The following is a 26,140-nucleotide window of genomic DNA, read 5'->3' as shown; positions in this document are numbered from 1 at the left end:
TACTTACATTAAAAATATACACAATATTGTATTTTCTTGACTCAATTGCGTTTTCAATCTTTTCTTCTACTGCAATTGTATTTTAAAAGTTTCTTATCATCTATTTCCTCTTATAAATCCCTAGTACCGAGGCCCCTTAATTCAAAGGCTCTAAAAGTAATCAGTGACTTCCTTGCTAATGTAAAGAAAATAGACTTTCCCTAGCTGTTTTGTACCTTTACTGTGGTATCTATTCTACTTAGTGCTTCTAATCCCACTTTGAAACCCTCTCTCCTCAACATCCATATCCTTAGGAAGTTTTCAAATGAAAATCAATCCTCTCACCATGAATCCTAACAAGGAAAACATAAAACAACAATTTTTATTTCACATAATTATCTTCTTACCTTGATCAAACTGCTTTTGAATATTGTCTTGGTCAGTTTTGTTCCCGCTGACACGGTAGAGTCCTTCGGTACATAACCCTAAGAGAATAAAGAAATATACATACTTTAATAAACACATATATATCCACATGGCTGGGCACAGTGGCTCATGTTTGTAATCCCAGCGCTTTGGGAGGCCAAGGTGGGAGAACTGCTTGGCCCAGTGAGCCCAGCCTGGGCAACGCAGGGAGAGTCTGTCTCTACAAATAATAAAGAAAAACTTAGCTGGGCATGGTGGCATGCACCTGTAGCCTCAGCTACTCAGGAGGCTGAGGCTCAGGCTCCCCACCTGAGCCAGGGAGGTCAAGGCAACAGAGCAAGACCCTGTCTCCCAAAAAAAACCCCAACCAACCAACAAAAAAAACCAATATATATCTATAACAATAAATGTGTTGTGGGGTTGAGGGAGGGGGGAGGGACAGCATTAGGAGATATACCTAATGCTAAATGACGAGTTAATGGGTGCAGGAAATCAACGTGGCACATGGATACATATGTAACAAACCTGCACATTGTGCACATGTACCCTAAAACCTAAAGTATAATAATTAAAAAATAAATAAATAAATAAATAAATAAATGTACTTAATCTTATGTACAATTTAGTTACAAATTTATAGTGGTAAAATATTTGTAAGAATAAAATATTTTTTGAGCATTTAAAAAAAGTAAGTTCTTAGTGGACTATTTTCTATTTTAAGCCATTTAGGACATTCAGCTCCTGACAAAATGAATAGACTTATTTCTCCCTACTATTCCACTAAATACAGCTAAAAACCCTGAACCTAACATGTAAAAAAACCAAATATAAGTAGTCTGTGAACGGTGGAGAGAAGAAGGCGAACTGGCTAATGACTTAGAAACTTGAAGAACGACATGACAGTAAGTTCCCTGATTTTTGAGGGGGCAGGGAGAGGCTCATATCATGACTGGGCATTGCAGAGGCCTGCAACCCAGAAATACTAATGAGCAAAGGCAAAAACACCACCACCACCACCACCATAACCACCACACCCAAAACTAACAAAAACAGAAAGATAAAACCCAACAACAACAGCAACAAGAAGTCTACTTTCCCTAGTGAAAGGATTAGAAGAGGTACAGCCTAGCAAAACAAAACCTTTTTGACTATAATTGCCTTACTCAAGCCACAGAGCATGGAATCCCTCCTCACTCTTATCAGTGGAGGCCAACTTGGAATCCTAGACTTCTACCACTGCCAATCAGTAAAAAGGAGTTCTTTACCCTTTCTGGAGTGTCAGCAGAGGCTGAGTCGAGAGCCTAAACTTCCACCACCAATCCTAGGTAAGAGATGCCCTACCTACCCCACCATGCTATTATCAGTGAAAGCCAATGGAAGCCAACAGGGAGTCTGAACTTCCACTCCCACCTTGGAGCCCTCCTCCCCTGCTGGTGCAACGTCAGAGGCGGCCTGCTAAAATAGATTTGAGTAATATTCCAAAGTCTCTGAACATGATATCCAAAGTGTCTATGATACAATAATAAAACAAAAGTCCCTCATATCAAAAACCAAGAAAAATGTCAACTTGAATGATAAATGACATTTAACAGACACCAACACAATGGTGGCAGTTATGGAATTTTTGAACAGGACCTTAAAGCAGTTATTATAAAATACTTCAATGTGCAATTACAAACACACTTGAAACATGAAAAAACAGGAAGTTTCAGCAAAGAAACAGAATATATAAGGAATAACTAAATGGAAATTTTAGGCCAGGAGTGGTGGCTCCCGCCCGTAATCCCAGCACTTTGGGAAGCTGAGGTGGGTGGATCACTTGAGGTCAGGAGTTTGAGACAAGCCTGGCCAACATGTTGAAAACCCACCTCTACTAAAAATACAAAAATTAGCTAGGCGTGGTGGTGGGCGCTTGTAATCTCAGTTACTTGGGAGGCTAAGGCAGGAGAATCACTTGAACCCAGGAGGCAGAGGTTGCAGTGAGCCAAGATCACACTATTGCACTCCAGACTAGGCGACAGAGCGAGACTCCTTCTCAAAAATAAATAAATAAATAAAAATATAAATAAATGAATAGAAATTTTATAACGAAGAAATACAGTGACAGAAACAACTCACCAAGTGGGCTCAATAGCAATATAAAGATGACCAAAATAATAATAATAATTGAACTTGAAGATAAGTCAATAAAAATTACCCAATTTGAAGCCAGGCATGGTAGCTCACACCTGTAATCTTACCTCAAAATAACTACACTTCATTGTTCTCTAGATAACATTTATCCTGACTTTGTGCATGTATTCTTTTAGAGAATTTCTTATTACTCCATGTATATCTATATATCCCAGTTGAAACATTTCTTCCTCATTGACACGTTCCCTGCTATCTCCAATTAGATGCAATTTTTTCCTCCTTTGAACTCCTGTAGTACTTTATCTATAGCTCTATTACTACTCAGTAAAAGTCATAGCAGTACCTTTCCATCCCCAGGGTTCTTCACACAGTGCAGTGGTTCTCAGCTGGGGGCATAATGCACCTCAAGGAACACTTGGTAATGCCTAGAGATATTTTTGGTTGTCAAAATTGAAGGAAGGCTTTCTAACAGGCAGAGGCCAGGAATGCTGTTAAACATCCTAGAATGCACAGGACAGCCTCTAACAACAAAGAATTAAATAGCCTAAAATGTCCATAATGTTGAGGTTGGGAAACCCCTTCCACAGTGATAAACATTTATTATTATTTGTTAAATGGAGATTATAAGGCCCTTAACTATCCACACTAAAATCTTGCCCTTTACTCACTATTAACAGTGATTTCAAAAAACAAAAACATAAACTAAATTATCCAGCTGTGAATTATCCAAGTTTTATGTGGCCTTAAATCACCCAAAGTATCCATCCTGGACCTCCGAGCAATAAAGGGATTAGAAACCTAACCCAACATTCCCAAACTAAATATAAAATTTTAGTAATTTAAAATAATGTTGCCTTTTGGCCGGGCATGGTGGCTCATGCCTGTAAATCCCGGCACTTTGGGAGGCTGAGGCGAGCGGATCGCGAGGTCAGGAGATTGAGACCATCTTGGCTAACACAGTGAAACCCTGTCTCTACTAAAAATACAAAAAAAATTAGCCGGGCGTGGTAGTGGGCACCTGTAGTCCCAGCTACTTGGGAAGCTGAGGCAGGCGAATTGCTTGAACCCGGGAGGCGGAGGTTGCAGTGAGCCGAGATCATGCCACTGCACTCCAGCCTGGGCGAAAGAGCAAGTCTCTGTCTCAAATAATAACAATAAAAATAATAAATAAAAAAATAAAATAATGTTGCCTTTTAATTGAGTACCTTTTTTCTCTTTCATTAGAAAAGGTCACTACCCCTTAAGTAACCCAGAGTATTACTGATATCTGAAGTTTCAGAATGCCCTAAGTTTTATATGAGTTGCTAACAGATACAAAACTATGGTTTCACTGCCTGTTCCCCTACACCTTCAGGGTGACATAATTATTTAAGTCATAAAATAGATTACAAAGGGTAACAGAGATGCAAGGTGTATAAATAATCCATAAATTTGATAAATATGTCCATGGGGAGTGATGTCACCAAAAGCGGTGGAGAAGAGAATTCCAGGGCTCAGTTTCCCAACAAAAGTGACTAATGAGCTGCCAAAAGGGTTGGAATCAATGTTTGCAGAACTCTGTAATCTATTAAAAAATTACAACAACCAGTAGTTGTCTTGGTGAAGAAAGCTTTAAATTACCTACCATCCCTTATATCCCAGATTAGTGAGAATCATGAGGACAGTAGCCTGCACTGTGGGTGTAGGTTACACAAGTGCCAGAGAGCAATACCAACCTTATTCTGAAAGAACTGTGGTCATGGATTTCAACCTGTCTGTTGGCTCTCTGAAGGAAAAGTACAAGGACTTGCCTTTGTTTCACCCACAAGACTTGGAAAGTGTTGTTTTTCCTTTGGCTCCAGATATTTAAAGAAACTAACAAATCACCGCAAAGTGAATAGAACAGACTTCAGTGGCAGCAAATGGCAAAGAATACAGACTTCACAAAAATAGTTTACAGAAGTCTCTAAACAAGCAAACAACATAGCCAACACACAGCAAAAGCAAACCCTGGTGAGGGGAAAGAATTTCATTTCCAGGGTTGCCATATTATAATCTTTTAAATGTCGTTATTTTCAATAAAAAAGGCATACAAAGAAACAAGAAAGTAGAGTTTATTACAGGAAAAAAAGAAATTTAGAGAAACTGTCCACAATGAAGCCCAGTCATTGCATTTACTAGACAAAGACTTTAAATCAAAAGTTTTTTTAAAAAATCACAAAGATCTAAAGGAAACCATGAACAAAGAACTAAAGGAAACCAGGAGAATGATGACTCAACGAACTGAATATCAATACATACACAGAAATTATAAAAAGACCCTAAAAAGAAATTCTGCAATTGAAAAGTACATTAAATGAAAAGAAAACTTCACCAGAGAGGTTAACAGCAGACAGGAGCAGTCAGAAGGAGTAATCAGTGAATTTTTAAAGACTGGTTGAGATTATCCAGTCTGAGGAGAAAAGAGGAATGAATAAAAAAACAAGAAAGAAGCAACTGTCACATATAAGGTATATTCAATAACATTAACAGCCTATTTGATCTTCAGAAACCATGGAGGTTGGAAGACAGTAGAATGATATATTTAAAGTGCTTAAAAAAAAAAAAAAAGCCTGCAAACCAAAAATTCTGTGTCTGGTAAAACTGTTTCTAAAATGAAGGAGAAACTAAGATACTCTTAGAAAAATGGAAGTTGAGAGAGTTTATCACTAGAATACATGTCCTACAAGATATGGTAAAGAGTTAAGAAAGTTCTCTAAGCTGAAATGAAAGGGCACTAGACAGTAACTTGAAGCCATACAAAAAATAAATAACAAAGGTTATGGCAGCTAGATAGGCAAGCACATAAGCCAGCAGTATTTCATTTTTTATTTATAACTCCTTTTTGTCCTGGTATGATTTTAAAAGTACATAAAACAATAATTACAAATATATGTTAATGGGCATAAAATGTGTAAAGATGTAATTTCTGACAATAACAAGGATGGGAAATGAAGCTGTAAAGGAGCGGTTTTTGCACACTTTTGAAACTAAGGTGCTTTCAATTAAAACATAATTATTATAAATAGTTAATTGTAATCTGCAGGGTAATGACTAAGAAAATAATTTGAAATCTCCTATTAAGACAGAGATTGGTTGAATAGATAAAAGAGGAAAAACAGCATCCAACTATACACAGTCTATAAGACAATCACTACAGTACCAAAGACACAATATGTTGAACTTAAAAGGATAGAAAAGTACATTCCATATAAATAGTAATTAATAAGACAGTGGGAGTAGCTATCCTAGTATCAGAAAAAATAGACTTTAAGACAAAAACTGTTACAAGAGCATAGAGGGACATTATCCATCAATAACAGGGAGACTCCATCAGTAAGATATAATTATAAACATAAATGCACCTAACAAGAGTCCAAAATATATGAGGCAAAAACTGACAGAATTGAAGACAGAAATAAACATTTCAACTATAAAAGTTGGAGACGATAATAGTCCACTTTGGTAATAATGAACAGAACTAGACAGATCACCAAGGAAAACAGAGACTTTGAACACTATAAACCGACTAGACCAAACAGACATACAGAACACTCCATCTAATAATGCACAATATACATTCTCTTTAAATGCACATGTAGGCCGGGCACGGTGGCTCAAGTCTGTAATCCTAGCACTTTGGGAGGCCGAGGTGGGCGGATCACGAGGTCAGGAGTTCGAGACCATCCTGGCCAACATAGAGAAACCCTGTCTCTACTAAAAATACAAAAAAATTATCAGGGCGTGGTGGTGGGCGCCTGTAGTCCCAGCTACTTGGGAGGCTGAGGGAGGAGAATGGCGTGAACCCGGGAGGCGGAGCTTGCAGTAAGCCAAGATGGTGCCACTGCACTTCAGCCTGGGGACAGAGCCAGACTCTGTCTCAAAAAAAAAAAAAAAAAAAAAACAAACAAAAAAAACAAAGCACATGTAACATTCTGGAGGAAACACCATATGTTAGGCCACAAAACAAGTTTAAATAAGTTTTAAAGGCCTGAAATAATAGAGAGTATGTTCTCTGATCACAAGGGAATGAAAACAGAAATAAGTAACAAAAAAATTAATAAATATGTGAAAATTAAACAACATTCTTTTTTTTTTTTTTTTTTTGAGACGGAATCTCGTGCTGTCGCCCAGGCTGGAGTGCGGTGGTGTGATCTCAGCTCACTGCAAGATCTGCCTCCTGGGTTCACGCCATTCTCCTGCCTCAGCCTCCCAAGTAGCTAGGACTACAGGCGCCCGCCAACACACCCGGCTAATTTTTTTTATTTTGTATTTTTAGTAGAGACGGAGTTTCACCGTCTTAGCCAGGATGGTCTCGATCTCCTGGCCTTGTGATCCACTCGCCTCCACCTCCCAAAGTGCCGGGATTACAGGCGTGGGCCACCGCACTCGGCCAAACACCACATTCTTTAACAGCCAATGGAACAAAGAAATTACAAATAAAATTAGAAAATACTTTGACATGAACAAAAAGAACAATATACCAAAACCTATGGGATGCAGCCAAAAGATTTTCAGAGGGAAACCTGCATCTGTAAAAACCTTGATTTAAAAAGATTCCAACTTTAAGGAACTAGAAAAAGAAGACAAAGCTAAACCTAAGGCTAGCAGAATGAAAGAAATAATAAAAATTAATATAGAGATAAAATAGAAAGTAGAAAAACAATAGGGAGAATCAAACAAAACCAAAAGTTGGTTCTCTGGAAAGACTGATTAAATTGACAAACCTTTAGCTAGATTTACTAAGGAAAAAAAAGAGAAGACTCCAATTACTAAAATCAGAAATGAAAGTAGACACATTACTACTGAAATATAACAGATAAAATGGGTTACAAGAGAATACTATGAACAACTGTATGCCATCAAATTAGGTAAGTTAAATGAAATAAACTTTTTTAGAAATACACCAACTACCAAAACTGATTAAAGAAGAAAACAGAAAATCTCAACAGCTCTATAAACAAATAATGAGACTGATCTAGTAATCAAAATCACAAAAACAAAAAAGCCCAATACAAGATGTTTTCACTGAGGAATTATGCCAAACCCTTAAAAAAGTATTAACAATAACTGACCTCAAACTCTTCTTAAAAACAAGAGAAACACTTCCTATGAAGATGTGATTACCCTAATGCCCCATACCCAGATTAAAAATACAAACTGAAAACTATAGGCCAATATCTCCTACATATATAGATTTTTTAAATCTTCAACAAAATACTACCAAACCAAATCAATATTAATTGAATATTAAGAATAGAATATTAAGAAGATTATATATCATGACCAAGTAGGATTTATCCAAAGAAAGCAAGGGTAGTATGAAATATGGAAAACAATTAGTGTGATGGGCCACATTAATAGAATAAATCAGCAGGGGGTGGGGGGAACCATACGATCATCTCAATTGATGTGGAAAAAGCATTTGACAAAATTCATCACCCTTTCATGATAAAGTCACTTAAACTAGGAATAGAAGGTATCTTCTTCAACATTATTAAGGACATTTATGAAAAATCCACAGCTAATATACTTATTAGCTGTGATGAAATATGGTGAAAGAATCAGTTTTCCCCCAAGATCAAGAACAAAACGAGTATGTCTGTTTTTGCCACTTCTGCTTAACATTACACTGGAGTTTTAGGCAAGGAAAAATAAATAAATAATATACAAGTTGGAAAAAAATGAAGTAAAATTATCCCTATTTACAGATGACATGACTTAAACGCAGAAAATCCTAAAGAATCCGCAAAAAATACTAGTAGAGTTGGCCAGGTGCAGTGGCTCACGCCTGTAATCCCAGCACTTTGGGAGGCTGAGGCGGGCAGATCACTTGAGCTCAGGAGTCCGAGACCAGTCTGGCCAACATGGTGAAACCCCATCACTACTAAAAATATAAAAACTAGCCAGGTGCAGTGGCATCCACCTGTAATCTCAGCTACTCGGGAAGCTGAGGCAGGAGAATTGCTTGAACCCAGGAGTGGAGGTTGCAGTGAGCAGAGACTGCACTGCTGCACTCCAGCCTGGGCAACAGAGTGAGACTCTGCCTCAAAAACAAAACAAACCACAAACAAATAAAAACTAGTAGAAGTTAATACAAAATTCAGCAAAGTTGCAGGTTACAAGATCAACACATAAAAGTTAGTTGTATTTTTATACTCTAGCAATGAGCAATCTGAAGATAAAATCAAAAAAACAATTCTATTTACAACAGCATCCTAAAAAATAAAATACCTAGGAATAAATTTGACCAAGAAGGTACAACACTTGTACAATGAAAATGACAAAATAGTGTTGACAGAAACTAAAGATCAAGCTCTAAATAAAAGATATCCTGTGTTTGTGGACTGGAAGGCGAAATTTTTTTTTTTTTTTTTTTTTGAGATGAAGCCTCACTCTTGTCCCCAAGCTGGAGTGCAATGGCATGATCTTGGCTCATTGCAACCTCCCCCTCCTGGGTTCAAGGAACTCTCCTGCCTCAGCCTCCTGAGTAGCTGGGATTACAGGCGCCTGCCACCATGTCTGGCTAATTTTTGTATTTTTAGTAGAGACGGGGTTTCACCATGTTGGCCAGGCTGGTCTTGAACTCCTGACCTCAGGTGATCTGCCCACCTCGGCCTCCCAAAGTGCTGGGATTACAGGCGTGAGCCACCCCGCCTGGCCCAGAAGGCTAAATATTTTTAAAATGACAACTTCTACCCAAATTGATCTACAGATTCAATGTAATTTTTATCAAAATCCAATTGGCTGTTTTTGCAGAAATGGAAAGGAACATCCTCAAATTCACATTCAATTGCAGGAAACTCTGTAGCTAAAGGAATCTTGAAAAAGGAGAAAAAACCGAAGAACTCTATGCTTTCTGATTTCAAAACTTACTACAAAATTACAGTAACCAAAACAGTGTGGTACTAGCAAAAGTATAATATACAGATCAATGGAATAGAACTGAGAGTCCAGAAATAAACCCATATATCTATGGCCAACTGATTTTCAACAAGGGTGTCAAGACCATTTAATGAGAAAAGGATACTCTTTGCAATAAACAGTGCAGAGACAGGCGAATATCCACATGCTTAAGAATGAATTTAGATCTTTACCTCATACTATATACAAAAATATATTAAAGACCTAAATGTAAGAGCAAACCCTATAAAACCTAGGGATAAAGGAAAAAGTGATAAATCTTCATGACCTTGATTTTGCCAATAAATTCTTATTTATGTTACCAACAGCATGAGCAACAATATACATCCAATTTATTTAAAAATAAATTGGATTTCATTAACATTTAAAACTTTTATACATTAAAAGATATTATCAAAAAAGACAACCTACAGAATGGGAGAAAATACTTGAAAATCATTTACCAGATAAAAGTCCAGTACTAGGAATCAACAACTTAACAAAAGATAACCCAATTTAAAAAGGGCAAAAGACTTAAAAAAAAAAATTTCTCCAAAGAAGGTATACAAATGGCCAAGAAGCACATGAAAAGATGCTCAACATCATTAGTCAACACGAAATGGAAATCAAAATCACAATGAGGCATTACTTCATATTTATTAAGGATGGCCATAATTTAAAAATGGAAAACAGCGAGTGTTGGTGAGGATGTGGAGAAACTGAAACACCTGTACACTGCTGATGAGAATGTAAAATAGTGTCGCTGCTGTAGAAAATAATGCGGTGCTTCTCTACTAAGTTAAACATAGAATTACCGTATGATCCAGCAATTCCACTCCTAGGCATATATCCTCAAGAACTCAAAACAGGTACTAAAACAAATACTTATACACAAACGTTCACAGCAGCACTATCCACAACAGCCAAAAGAATGAAAACAATCCAAATACTTGTCAATGAATAAATGGATAAATGTGGTATAGCTATATAATGGAATTTATAAATCATAAAAATAATGTACTGATACATGCTATAATGAGGATAAGTCTAAATAATATGCTAAATGAAAGAGCCATACACAAAAGGTCACATTTTGTGATTTCAGAACATGAAATTCCCAGAATGGTCATCTTATAGAGAAGGCAGATTGGTTGCAAGGGCTGTGAGAGGAGTGAATTGAGGAATGACTGTTTAATGGGTACAGGATCTCCTTTTGGAGCAATTAAAATATTTTGCAACCAGAGGTGATGGTTGCACAACATTGTGAATATACTAAACGCCTCTGAATTATATACTTTAAAATGGTTAACCTTATGTTATATAAATTTTACCTCAAAAAAATTCTAAAAGCCCATGCTGGGAAGAAAAAAACAAAACAAGAACTAGTAGTATACAAACTTATTGAACCTAGCTCCCACTGAATTAAAGGACATTCTTACGTTTGATATAAGTACAAAAACTATAGAAGGAGGTCCATGAGTAAATGGTAAAAATCATATTTCAAGAAAACTGCACAATGCAATATGCATTTTAACATGGTAAAACATATCCTACATTCATCAGTTATCAAAAAATTAAATAATTATTTGATTATTTGGTAATGTAAAATTAAAAACTAACTAGGCACTAAGCTCACTATACTGTACTCATTAGATTATCTCTTCTGGAAATTTGGAACTAGAATTCAAAGATATGTGGTTAGGCTTAGCACGTGGTTAAAACTTAGACCTAAAAATCGGCCAGGAGTGGTGGCTTGCACCTGTAATCCCAGCACTTTGGGAGGCCAAGGTGGGTGGAACATCTGAGGCCAGGAGTTTGAGACCAGCCTGGCCAACATGGTGAAACCCTGTCTCTACTAAAAATACAAAAATTAGCTGGGTGTAGTGGCATATGCCTGTAATCCCAGCTGCTCGGGAGGCTGAGGCAGGAGAACTGCTTGAACCTGGGAGGCAGAGGTTGCAGTGAGACTAGATCACACCACTGTGCTCCAGACTGAGCAACAGAGCGAGACTCCGCCTCAAACAAACAAACAAAAAAACAACTTAGACCTAAAATTCTAGGATCTGTGAACAGACCAGGTGAGTCTAGACAGAAAGGAGAACTGAAAAGAGAACACTGCCTGGTTCTGGACCAATACATGAGTTGCTTTCAGCTTCTCTAAGATACCTTCATTCCAGTTAAATGTATTTTTTGCATTAGTGTTTGCTGACTAGCAAATAAAATAATTTAAACCAAAAAAGCCTCAATTCCTGGGCAATGAAAGTTTGGTCTTTTTTCTTTCTAGGCACTCAATACTTTTTAGTAGGAAAAATATTTGGGAGTGATAAGACAACTGGATTGGAAGGAACAAAATAAATGCTATATACTGAGTCTTCCCTATAAAACAGATGTTAAGACAAATATTGCTGGGAATGGACAAGGATGTGCAATTAATGGTATGTGGGCACAACGGGTGAAAAAGACAGATTAATGAGATACCTGAGGCCTGGACAACTGGGAGAATTAAATATAAGAATGAAATATAAGAACACTCTGGAATGTGAGAGATAAAGATCTGGGAGTCATTCTTGTAAATGTGATGGCTCAGGCCCAACAGCAAATGTAAATCAGATATGCATAAATGACATCAACAGTAAATGGAATGGCTATAAATTACTCAAACTACTTAAAGACACACTTAGGAGAAGCAAAAGATAAACACATGAAGACATACTATGATGAGACATTGTGACGATATTTTGATTTCAAACAAGATTTAATGTTCCTTAAATGCCCACTATGTGCTGTGTTTAGAGTACATATGTGTGATACAAGACATAAAATATATTGTCCCTGATATTGTATAGTTCAATAGGCCGGCTATTTTGAGTTTTAAAACAACAGCCGAAGTAAACGTGTTCACGCTGTTTTTAATGATGCATTACTAATGGGGCTTCACTTAAGCTAAGTGAAGTGAGATTTTTCACATGCTAAAAAGCTGATAGGGATGAAGTAACGTCAATAGAGCAAGAGTTTTTTGCGGTGATACTTGACATTTTCAGGCACAATGCCATTACAGGAATAAGACAAAAGGCAGTATTTTCTTTTCTCAATTTATCAAAAACGAGTTTCTTAAAATTCCATGTGGGGAGGGGGATATATATATGTTATTATAAGTTCAGTTTATTGAACTAAAATGTGTCACTACTTTCTAGCCAAATAAAATTTAGGAATATTCTGCAAAAAAAGGCTTTGAATTTTTTCATGAAAAAATTCATGACATGAAAACATACAAACAAGATTAGAAAACTATTCTAGATTAAGGAAGACTAAAGAAGTATGACAAGAAAAGTAATACACGATCCTTGCTTGGACCTTGGATTGATACAACAAAAAAGCTCTAAGAGGACACTGTTGAGACAATTGGGAGAATCTGAATACAGACATTATATTAGACAATAGAATTGTATCAATATTAAATTTCCTAAACATGGTATTTATTTTGCAGTTATGTGAAGAGAATGTCCTTGTTAGTGGGGAAATCTATGCTAAATGACTTGGAGGTGAAGTGTCATGCCATTTTTAACTGAATTTCACATTGTTTGGCACCTCCCACCAGCCTCCCAAAAAGCTGGAAAACTGTGGTAAAAAGTTTACTTGGTGAATCTAGATAAGGGTAAACAAATGCTCAATAATACTATTCTTGTAACATTTCTAAAGGTCCCAAAATTTTGAAAAATGTGAGAAAATAAAAACAGCCTGGGTGCGGTGGCTCATGCCTGTAATCCCAGCACTTTGGGAGGGCGAGGCAGGTGGATCACAAGGCCAGGAATTTGAGACCAGCCTGGCCAATATGGTGAAATCCCATCTCTACTAAAAATACAAAAATTAGCGGGGTGTGGTGGCACATGCCTGTAGTCTCAGCTACTCGGGAGGCTGAGGCAGGAGAATTGTTTGAATCCAGGAGGCGGAGGTTGCAGTGAGCTGAGATCGTGCCACTGCACTCCAGACTGGGCGACAGAGCAAGACTCCACCTCAGAATAAATAAATAAATAAATCCCAGGCTGGGCGTGGTGGCTAACACCTGTAATCCCAGCACCTTGGGAGGCCGAGGCGGAAGGATGACTTGAGGTCAGGAGTTTGAGACCAGCCTGGCAACATGATGAAATCCCTTCTCTACTAAAAAAAAAACAAACCCAAAAATTAGCCTGGTGTGATAGCAGGCACCTGTAATCCCAGCTACTCAGAAGGTTGCAGCACCAGAATCACTTGAACCTGGGAGGTAGAGGTTGCATTGAGCCGAGATCATGCCACTACACTCCACCCTGGGGGACACAGTGAGACTCCGTCTCAAAAAAAAAAAAAAAAAAATCCCTTATGAATGCAAGGGATTCAAGAAACAAATTTACTAGGTAAACTGGAAATATAAGATGATCACTGAAGCTGCTTAAGATATGTGGTCATATATATATATTTTTTTTATTACATATATATTTTATTACATATATATGTATGTATTTACTTCAGAGGCACAGTCTCACCCTGTTACCCAGGCTGGAATGCAGTACTGTGATCATGGCTTACTGCAACCTCGAATTCCTGGGATCAGGCAATCCTTCCTTGGCTTCCCAAAAGCACTGGTATTACAAGTGTGAGCCACTATGCCTGGAAGTGTAGTGCGGTCATACAAAGTGAACGGCATGGTTTGTTTTTCTATAGCCATGATCCTCTGTTCTGGTTCAAACACAGAGTAACCAGAGGGTTTAACCAAAGTTCAGGTTTTGCCAAGTGAATAAAATGTTCGAAGTTTTGAGGAAGTATGCAAGGGAGTGAACATAAAAATGGATTGAGAAATATCCAGACAAGGTAGGGCAGGAGAAACAAGGGATTGATACTTAGTGAAAAAGTGTTGTAGTGATTAAAAAAAAAAAAAAAGTGGGAGTTCTTGAAAGCATCAAGTGGGAAAGCTGAAGTTTAAACAAAAAGGTTTTACTTAAGGAAGTTGTACTTACTTTAGCAATAACACAAAGATTCATTCATCCATTTTCATCCCATATTGGGGTGGTGAAACAACACACAAGTTGTAGACCAATATACAGAGAATGCTATTAATGTTTATCCTTCTAATCCACTTTTACCAAAAATATAACTGCTATGCTCTAAAGATAGTCTCTATTTCTTTATAATTCATTTGTCATAGTGGGGTGTTCCAGATTAACTGCAACCACATGCAAATAAAAATTCTGGCAAATAGAGTAATACCTCACCTATTTGGAATTTGGTCACCTGATCACCTACTCTATCGTAACTGAAAAAAATATGAGAACAGAGAGGACTACGAATAGCCAATAAGATGTCACAAAGCCTTTCCATTAAAACATATTATTTCACTTATAAGAGAAACACCTTGGGTTTTTCCACAGATTCTATTTAACCTAACCAAAAGCACAATTTAACTCTGCCATATGTTTTCCTCACTCACAGCAGATTAGAAGTTGCAAACTGGAAAAGCAAAAATGAGATACACAGCAGCAGGAGGTATGCTGACAATAAAGCAGGAGGCTGAAAAACTAAAAATGCAGAAAAAAATTTAGAAAGCGTAAGTCTCTAACACAGGAATGCCTCAATAAATTCTGAAGACAGTGCACTTTTAGAACCAGGGAACACAGTCATTAAATATACCATTCTGAAAGTAGAAACACTTCCTAACTCCTATGAGGTCAGTAGCATCCTGACATTAAAGCCAGACAAAAATACCACAAGAAAACAAAATACACCAGTATCTTTTATGAATACAGATGCAAAAGTCTTCAACAAAATACTAGCAAATAGAATCTAACAGCATATTAAAGAGACTATATAACATAATCCCAAAAGCATTTATTCCAGGAATGCAAGGGGGTTTAATGTAAGAAAAATCAATCCACGTAATACATCAATAAATGAAAGAAAAGAAAAATAACGATTATCTCAACTGACACAGAAAAATAATCCAATGAAATCCAACGCCCTTCCATAATAATAATAATTGTCATCAACAAACTAGGAATGAAAGGTATTATGAGTTGAATTTTGTATCCTAAAAAGGTATGTTGAAGTCTTAACCCCCAATACCTTAGAAGGTGACCTTATTTGGAATAGGATCATTGCAGATGTAGTTAGTTAAGGTAAGATGTGGTCATTATTGGAGTAGGGTGAGGTCCTTAACCCAGTAAGACTGATGTCCTTATGAAAAGAAGAGAAAACACACCCGCGCGCGCACATGGAGAATGCCAAAGGCAGAGATTGTAGTAATACAGCTGCCAACCATGGAACACCAGGGATTGACAGCCACCACCAGAAGCAAGAAAGAGGCAAGGAAGGTTTACCTAGAGTCTCAGAGGGAACATGGCCCTGCTGACACCTTGCTTTCAGACTTCTAGCTTTCATAAACGTGAGACAATAAATATCTGTTCTTTAAAGCTATCCACCTTGTAGGACTTCATTATGGCAGCCACAAGAAAATAAGACAGAAAGGAACTTCCTCAACATGACAAAGAACATTAAAACCCACAGCTGGCCGGGCGCAGTGGTTCATGCCTGTAATCCCAGCACTTTGGGAGGCTGAAGCAGGCGGATCATGAAGTCAGGAGATCGAGATCATCCTGGCTAACACGGTGAAACCCCGTCTCTACTAAAAATACAAAAAATTAGCCGGGTGTGGTGGCGGGCACCTGTAGTCCCAGCTACTTGGGAGGCTGAGGCAGGAGAATGGTGTGAACCCAGTAGGTGGAGCTTGCAGTGAGCCGAGATCACGCCACTGTGCTCCAGCCTGGGCAACAGAGCAAGACTCTGCCTCAAAAAAAAAAAAAAACAAAACCCACGGCTGATATCATACTCCATGATGAAAGAATAAAAGCTTCCCCTGAGATAAGGAACAAGACAATGGTGTGCTCCTTTCACAACTGCTATTCGACATTGCACTGGAAGTTCAAGCCACAGCAATTAGGCAAGACAAAGAAACAGTAAGCATTCAGATTTGAAAGTAAAGGTATCCCTATTCGCAGAAGACAAACATACATTAAAAAAAACCCAAATACACACAAAAAATAGAGCTAATAATTCGGCAAAACTTCAGGATACAAGATCAACACACAAAAATCAGTTCTACACACCACCATAAACATCCATAAACATGAAAATTAAATTAAATTCCATTTACAATAACGTTCCAATGAAATACCTAGGAATAAGTTTAACCAAGGCAAGACTTGAACACCGAAAACTACAAATCAGTACTTAAAGAAATTAAAGACAAATAAAAAAGACATCAAACATTTATGGATTCGAAGACTTAATATTGCTAAAATCACAATACTGACAAAGTAACTACTTAGTGATTAAATGGAATCCTTATCAAAAGGGATAAGACAGCTAGAATTCATACACATACAGAACACATAAAAGTGTTGGCAACAACGTGGAGAAATTTGAACTCTTACACATTGCTGGTGGGAAGTAAAATGGTGCATCCACTGTGGAAACAATCTGACAGCTACTCAAAAAGTTAAACACAGAATTACCATATGATCCAGTATTCTACTCCTAGGTACCCAAAATAATTGAAAACAGGTACTTGAACGAATAGTTGTACACATGAATGTTCACAGCAGACTGTTCACAATAGCCAAAAGGTGGAAATAACCCAAATGTCCACCAAACAACGATTGAATAAGCAAAATGTGTGTGCATGTATGTATGTATATACACATAATGATACATGTTACAACACAGATGAACCTCAAAACAATAATGCTAAGAAGCAGAAGAAAAGGTCATACATTGTGTGATTCTACTGATAGGAAATATCCAGAATTAGTAAATTCAGAGAGACATAAAGCAGATTGGTTACTGCCAGGGACTGGAGTAGGGGGGAAACAAGAAGTAACTGCTTAATGTGTACACGGTTTCTTCGGGGTAAATAGAAATGTTCTGGAACTAGATGAGGTGGTGGTTATCCAACACTGTGAATATACTACCTGCCACTGAATTGTACATTTCAAAATGGTTACTTTTATGTTATTTATGAATTGCACCTCAGAAAAAGCAATGTAAAAAAATCATTCTCATTAAAATGTTGATAATCATGCTTCTCTCTTACTAAAATTTTTCTTCTCCCTAGTATTTTAGGGCTCCACTCTTGTATAGCCTGTTTGCTCTGTGAACTTTTCTTCCCACCCTAGATGTCTACCCTGAATTATATCAACATATAGTTTACATTAATATCTAGACACTGACAATTACCAAAATCATATCTAAAGACCAAACCACTTTCCAGAGATCCATAGCCATATATACAACTGTGTCTCAGGCTTTTATATGTCCCACAGGCACCTCAGAAGATTTAACATGTCCAAACATGAATGTACTACGAAACTGCCATTTCTTATTATAACGTCTATTTTCATTAATGGAATGTCATCTACAGTCACTCTAACAGAGCAATCTGAGAGGCACTTCTGAGCCCTCTTTCAACCCAATATCTATCAGGTTTATCATCCTTATTAACTCCTCAAAAAGACCTATTATTCCCTTTCTCTTCAGTTGCTCTCTTCTGCACTATCCCTTTTTGTGTACTGTAAACTTTATTAATATTTCAAGGGTCATTTCCCAAGTGGAACCTAGCACAACTTATTAAGATAGTACTATTATAAAAATAGGGACATCTGCTTCCACCATGATGCTCTGATTAACTGCTATGGAAATTGCCCTCCCACGGTAAAAAACTAAAGACTCGAAAAATTATATGAAACACAGTTTTCAGACACTGAACATGCACATTAATCACAGTTCAAAACCATGATCCATGAGGGAAAAAGCAGCAAACGAGGCAAGCTGTCTGAATGCCCCAACGTAGTGTCTGGAGAGTTTTTAGGTGGTAGTTAGTGATGGGAGGTGGAATTACAATGGTCTACGAGAGCTGAGGAGAGATGAGAGTTCAGAAAGACTGAGAAGGCTAGAATTTGTGGGGTAGAATACCAAAAAGATAAAGAAATACACAGAGAAAGAGAGTATCGGATATGCAGAAGAGTCTCTGGGTTCTTTGGCTGAATACTGCACATATATGAGAGAAAACTTCTTGAGGCCAAGAGCTGAGAATAGTTCAAGTTTTATTCTCAGAAGACCTTTTAATAAATGGGGCATAGGGCCAAATCTCATTTTATTGTAGGTATAAACAAGTATCAGAATAAAGGCTGCTCTAGATCTGCCATACAAACTTACAATCCATCTTAGAAAGGACCAAACTGATTCACAAGGTACTTAACACATGAAAAAACAAATCAAACACTCTTAACTTTTTTTTTCTTTTTCTCCACCAGCCAAGCAGAAGCACCGAGCAAATCTAACATTCCTTTTTTTTCCCTTCATCTCTTTTTTCTTTATTATTATTATTATTATTATACTTTAAGTTTTAGGGTACATGTGCACAATGTGCAGGTTTGTTACATATGTGTCCATGTGCCATGTTGGTGTGCTGCACCCATTAACTGGTCATTTAGCATTAGGTATATCTCCAAATGCTGTCCCTTCCCCCTACCCCCACCCCACAACAGTCCCCGGAGTGTGATGTTCCCCTTCCTGTGTCCATGTGTTCTCATTGTTCAATTCCCACCTATGAGTGAGAACATGCGGTGTTCAGTTTTTGTCCTTGCGATAGTTTACTGAGAATGATGGTTTCCAGTTTCATCCATGTCCCTACAAAGGACATGAACTCATCATTTTTTATGGCTGCATAGTATTCCATGGTGTATATGTGCCACATTTTCTTAATCCAGTCTATCGTTGTTGGACATTTGGGTTGGTTCCAAGTCTTTGCTATTGTGAATAGTGCCGCAATAAACATACGTGTGCATGTGTCTTTATAGCAGCATGATTTATAGTCCTTTGGGTATATACCCAGTAATGGGATGGCTGGGTCAAATGGTATGTCTAGTTCTAGATCCCTGAGGAATTGCCACACTGACTTCCACAATGGTTGAACTAGTTTACAGTCCCACCAACAGTGTAAAAGTGTTCCTATTTCTCCACATCCTCTCCAGCACCTGTTGTTTCCTGACTTTTTAATGATGGCCATTCTAACTAGTGTGAGATGGTATCTCATTGTGGTTTTGATTTGCATTTCTCTGATGGCCAGTGATGATGAGCATTTTTTCATGTGTTTTTTGGCTGCATAAATGTCTTCTTTTGAGAAGTGTTTGTTCATGTCCTTTGCCCACTTTTTGATGGGGTTGTTTGTTTTTTTTCTTGTAAATTTGTTTGAGTTCATTGTGGTTTCTGGATATTAGCCCTTTGTCAGATGAGTAGGTTGCGAAAATTTTCTCCCATTTTGTAGGTTGCCTGTTCACTCTGATGGTAGTTTCTTTTGCTGTGCAGAAGCTCTTTAGTTTAATTAGATCCCATTCGTCAATTTTGGCTTTTGTTGCCATTGCTTTTGGTGTTTTAGACATGAAGTCCTTGCCCATGCCTATGTCCTGAATGGTATTGCCTAGGTTTTCTTCTAGGGTTTTTATGGTTTTAGGTCTAACATGTAAGTCTTTAATCCATCTTGAATTAATTTTTGTATAAGGTGTAAGGAAGGGATCCAGTTTCAGCTTTCTACATATGGCTAGCCAGTTTTCCCAGCGCCATTTATTAAATAGGGAATCCTTTTCCCATTGCTTGTTTTTGTCAGGTTTGTCAAAGATCAGATAGTTGCAGATATGCGGCATTATTTCTGAGGGCTCTGTTCTGATCCATTGATCTATATCTCTGTTGTGGTACCAGTACCATGCTGTTTTGGTTACTGTAGCCTTGTAGTATAGTTTGAAGTCAGGTAGTGTGATGCCTCCAGCTTTGTTCTTTTGGCTGAGGATTGACTTGGCGATGTGGGCTCTTTTTTGGTTCCATATGAACTTTAAAGTAGTTTTTTCCAATTCTGTGAAGAAAGTCATTGGTAGCTTGATGGGGATGGCATTGAATCTATAAATTACCTTGGGCAGTATGGCCATTTTCACGATATTGATTCTTCCAACCCATGAGCATGGAATGTTCTTCCATTTGTTTGTATCCTCTTTTATTTCATTGAGCAGTGGTTTGTAGTTCTCCTTGAAGAGGTCCTTTACATCCCTTATAAGTTGGATTCCTAGGTATTTTATTCTCTTTGAAGCAATTGTGAATGGGAGTTCACTCATGATTTGGCTCTCTGTTTGTCTGTGATTGGTGTACAAGAATGCTTGTGATTTTTGTACATTGATTTTGTATCCTGAGACTTTGCTGAAGTTGCTAATCAGCTTAAGGAGATTTTGGGCTGAGACGATGGGGTTTTCTAGATATACAATCATGTCATCTGCAAACAGGGACAATTTGACTTCCTCTTTTCCTAATTGAATACCCTTTATTTCTTTCTCCTGCCTGATTGCTCTGGCCAGAACTTCCAGCACTATGTTGAACAGGAGCGGTGAGAGAGGGCATCCCTGTCTTGTGCCAGTTTTCAGAGGGAATGCTTCCAGTTTTTGCCCATTCAGTATGATATTGGCTGTGGGTTTGTCGTAGATAGCTCTTATTATTTTGAGATACATCCCATCAATACCTAATTTATTGAGAGTTTTTGGCATGAAGGGTTGTTGAATTTTGTCAAAGGCCTTTTCTGCATCTATTGAGATAATCATGTGGTTTTTGTCTTTGGTTCTGTTTATATGCTGGATTACATTTATTGATTTGCGTATGTTGAACCTGCCTTGCATCCCAGGGATGAAGCCCACTTGATCATGGTGGATAAGCTTTTTGATGTGCTGCTGGATTCGGTTTGCCAGTATTTTATTGAGGATTTTTGCATCAATGTTCATCAAGGATATTGGTCTGAAATTCTCTTTTTTGGTTATGTCTCTGCCAGGCTTTGGTATCAGGATGATGCTGGCCTCATAAAATGTGTTAGGGAGGATTCCCTCTTTTTCTGTCGATTGGAATAGTTTCAGAAGGAATGGTACCAGTTCCTCATTGTACCTCTGGTAGAATTCGGCTGTGAATCCATCAGGTCCTGGACTCTTTTTGGTTGGTAAGCTATTGATTATTGCCACAATTTCAGAGCCTGTTATTGGTCTATTCAGAGATTCAACTTCTTCCTGGTTTAGTCTTGGGAGGGTGTATTTGTTGAGGAATTTATCCATTTCTTCTAAATTTTCTAGTTTATTTGCATAGAGGTGTTTGTAGTATTCTCTGATGGTAGTTTGTATTTCTGTGGGATCGGTGGTGATATTCCCTTTATCATTGTTTATTGCGTCTATTTGATTCTTCTCTCTTTTCTTCATTAGTCTTGCTAGCAGTCTATCAATTTTGTTGATCTTTTCAAAAAACCAGCTCCTGGATTCATTAATTTTTTGAAGGGTTTTTTGTGTCTCTATTTCCTTCAGTTCTGCTCTGATTTTAGTTATTTCTTGCCTTCTGCTAGCTTTTGAATGTGTTTGCTCTTGCTTTTCTAGTTCTTTTAATTGTGATGTTAGGGTGTCAATTTTGGATCTTTCTTGCTTTCTCTTGTGGGCATTTAGTGCTATAAATTTCCCTCTACACGCTGCTTTGAATGTGTCCCAGAGACTCTGGTATGCTGTGTCTTTTTTCTCGTTGGTTTCAAAGAACATCTTTATTTCTGCCTTCATTTCGTTATGTACCCAGTAGTCGTTCAGGAGCAGGTTGTTCAGTTTCCATGTAGTTGAGTGGTTTTGAGTGAGTTTCTTAATCCTGAGTTCTAGTTTGATTGCACTGTGGTCTGAAACACAGTTTGTTATAATTTCTGTTCTTTTACATTTGCTGAGGAGAGCTTTACTTCCAACTATGTGGTCAATTTTGGAATAGGTGTGGTGTGGTGCTGAAAAAAATGTATATTCTGTTGATTTGGGGTGGAGAGTTCTGTAGATGTCTATTAGTTCCACTTGGTGCAGAGCTGAGTTCAATTCCTGGGTATCCTTGTTAACTTTCTGTCTCGTTGATCTGTCTAATGTTGACAGTGGGGTGTTAAAATCTCCCATTATTATTGTGTGGGAGTTTAAGTCTCTTTGTAGGTCACTCAGGACTTGCTTTATGAATCTGGGTGCTCCTTTATTGGGTGCATATATATTTAGGATAGTTAGTTCTTCTTGTTGAATTGATCCCTTTACCATTATGTAATGGCCTTCTTTGTCTCTTTTGATCTTTGTTGGTTTAAAGTCTATTTTATCAGAGACTAGGATTGCAACCCCTGCCTTTTTTTGTTTTCCATTTGCTTGGTAGATCTTCCTCCATCCCTTTATTTTGAGTCTATGTATGTCTCTGCACTTGAGATGGGTTTCCTGAATACAGCACACTGATGGGTCTTGACTCCTTATTCAATTTGCCAGTCTGTGTCTTTTAATTGGAGCATTTAGCCCATTTACAACATGCCAAATTGTAAAGACCATCGAGGCTAGGAAGAAACTGCATCAACTAATGAGCAAGATAATCAACTAACATCATAATGACAGGATCAAATTCACACATAACAATATTAACTTTAAATGCAAATCTAACATTCTTTAAAGAAACACTAATAACATCACCCAATAAAATTCAGAAGACTAAATAATGTAGAATTCAGAATTCTGACATCGAAACTATCAAAAGAAGCAGAAAAATATAACCTACAAAACAACAAAAACAACAGAAAGAGGCCCAGAAATGATATAGAACAGAATTAGTAAACCAAAAATCTTAAAATGGCTATTATAAATTTTATATGCCCAAAGACATATATGCACGGGAAAACATCAATATAATGGGTATAGAAATGAACACATAAAAAGAAGACTTAAATGGCATTTCTACATTTGGCCATACAGAATAAAAAAGTTTTAAACAATTCCTAGAGGTCTAACACACGAATAAGGAGTGGGAAATGGAAGAAGAAAAAAAAATGCTTCAAGAAATAATGGCCCCAAATTTTCCAAATTCGAAAATTATAAACTAGGAGAGCTTAGACGCTCCAGAAACCTCAAGCAGATGTAGTTTTTAAAACACACATACTAAGATTATTAAAATTATGTGATAATTTTATTTTTAATAAAATTGCTGAAAACTAGAGAGAATAATCTTGAAGTAGTTGGGGGTTGAGGGAGACAAGAGAATACATTCCATTCAGAAGAACACAGATAAGAATGACAGCAGAAATCTCATTAGGTATAAGGTAACATAACAAGCAGTCTTTAAAGAGATGAATGAAAAGGAAAAAAAACATCAGCCTAAAACTCCATACCCGGAAGAACAAAGCTGAAACAGTCACACTTCTTGATTTCAAAACTTACTACAAAACAGTAATGAAAACAGACAGATAATAGCATGTATGGACAGACATATAGATCAATAGAATATAAGTGAGTCCAGAAACAAACCTTCACATTTATGGTCAACTGATTTTGAACAACTGTGCCAAGGCAATTCAGTAGAATAGTCTTTTTAATAAATAGTGCTTATATAATGGATATCCACATGCAAAAGAATCAAGCTGGAACCTTTCCTTAAACCACACACAAAAATTAAGTCAAAATGGATCACAGACCTAAATGTGTGTGCTAAAACCATAAAACTCTTGGAAGATAAATAGAATAAATCTTTGTGACCTTGGATTAGGCAAAAACCTTCTTAGACACGACACCACACACACAGTGACAAAATTTTTGAAACAGACAAAATGTACTTCATCAAAATTGAAAACTTTATGCTTCAAAGCATATCATCAAGAAGTTGTAAAAAAACTACCCACAGAATGGGGAATATTTTAGCAAATCATATTTGAAAACAATTTGTATCCAAAATATACAAAGAGCCCTTAAACTCAACAGTAAGACAAACAATCCAACTAAAAAGTGGGCAAAGGATCTGAACAGATATTTCTTCGAAGATGTGTACAAAAAGCCAATAAAGCACTTAAAAAGATGTTCTGCATCATTAGTCATCAGGGAAATGCAAATCAAAATCATATGAGATACATTTCACATTACCACTTATATGACTATAATAAAAAAGAAAAATAAACATTGGCAAAATGTGGAGAAATTGGAATTCACATTGCTGATGGGAATGTCAAGTGGTGCCACCTCTTTGAAAGAGTCTGGTAGTTCCTTAAAAGGCTAAACACAGATCCAACAATTCCACTCTAAGTATATACCCAAGAGGTGAAAACATATGTCTACACACAAACTCTGACAGTAATGTTCACAGCAGCACTCTTCACAAGAGTTAAAAAGTAGAAACAAACCAAGTGTCCATCAATGTAAAACTATTCAGCAACAAAAAGAAATTAAGTACTGATAGATGATACAACATGAATAACTCGAAAACTATGTTAAATGAAAGAAGCCAATCACAAAAGACCACATGATATATTATTCAATTTATATGAAATATCCAGGAATAGGCAAGCCTGTAAAGGCAGAAAGTTGATGGGGGGTGAGAGTGGGGAATACAAAGTGATTGCTTAATCAGTATAGTATTTCTTCTTGGGATGATGAAAATGTTCCAAAATTGATTGTGCTGATGCTGGTACAACTCTGTGAATAAACTGTACACTTTAAATGGGTGTATTGTATAAAGTGAATTATATTTCAATAAAGCTATTACACAAAAGAGAATTCTAATCTAAGAAAGTATCTTTCAAAAACAAGGACAACAATCCGTTTAAAGCAAAAATTATAAACATGTATTGTCATTTTAAAACATTACAGATTTAAAATATATAACAATAGAACAAGGTATGAGGGAAGTATACTGTTCTAAGGTTCTTATAAAACACATTAAAGTGGTATATCACTTGAAGGTAAACTATAAAGATGTATACCACATTAGAAATGAAGATACATAAAAGCGTAAGTAAAGAAAAAGATGTATCACAAACACTACTCAAAGGAAAAAACATTGGCTATATTAATACTAGGCAAAGTAGACTTCAGAATAAAGAATACGACAAAGCATAAAAAGAAATGCCTTATAATGATAGTACGTCGGTTCGTAAGACAATCCTGGCCAAGCACGGTGGCTCACACCTATAATCCCAGCACTCTGGGGGACTTAGGTGGGAAGATTGCTTGAGCTCAGGAGTTTGAGACCAGGCTGGGGAAAATGGCAAAACCCTGTCTCTACTAAAATCAAAAAAGGTGACTGGGTGTGGTGGCAGTCCCAGCTATTTGGGAGGCTGAGGTGGGAGGATTGCCTGAGCTGGGGAGGTGGAGGTTGCAACTAGCTGAGGTTACACCTCTGCACTTCAGCCTGGGTGTTAGAAAGAGAACCCTGTCTCAAAAAAAAAAAAAAAAAAAAAGGACATAATCCTAAATGTGTATGAAATTAAAAGATCTTCAAAATACATGATGTAAAATCTAATAGAACTGAAAGGAGAAACACACAATCTACAATCATGATTGCAGATTTCAACAGTATTCTTTAATTTTACAAAAGTAAACAAGAAAAATAGGATATAAAATAGGATATACAGGACTTGACCAACACGCTCAAAGAATTTGATCTGACATTTATAGAACCCTTCACACTATAATAAACATTCAGTTCACGGTCTCATTAAATTCTTCAAAAGAGACCATATTCTGGGCTATAAAACAAGTCTCAATAAACTTAACCTGGAATCAAACTCCTTGTTTTTTAAATGCAAAATAATTAAACTAGAAAT

The 26,140-nt window shown here is 37.1% G+C and overlaps 1 protein-coding gene across 4 annotated transcripts in view; it reads right to left on the bottom strand.

The window, feature by feature from the left end:
• The window catches only part of ARHGAP5 (Rho GTPase activating protein 5), an 84,208-nt gene that overhangs the window by 10,857 nt on the left and 47,211 nt on the right, over nt 1–26,140 (bottom strand). For all 4 annotated transcript variants that reach the window (XM_030813177.1, XM_030813165.1, XM_012504490.2 and 1 more), the window contains exon 4: nt 387–464. In XM_030813177.1, coding sequence (XP_030669037.1) covers nt 387–464 — 78 coding nt within the window. The remainder of the gene's footprint in view (nt 1–386; nt 465–26,140) is intronic.

Source organism: Nomascus leucogenys, chromosome 1a (assembly GCF_006542625.1).
Source record: "Nomascus leucogenys isolate Asia chromosome 1a, Asia_NLE_v1, whole genome shotgun sequence".
Lineage (NCBI taxonomy): Eukaryota > Metazoa > Chordata > Mammalia > Primates > Hylobatidae > Nomascus > Nomascus leucogenys.
Note: the sequence above shows the minus strand (reverse complement) of the source record. Positions and strands in the feature narration are given on the sequence as shown.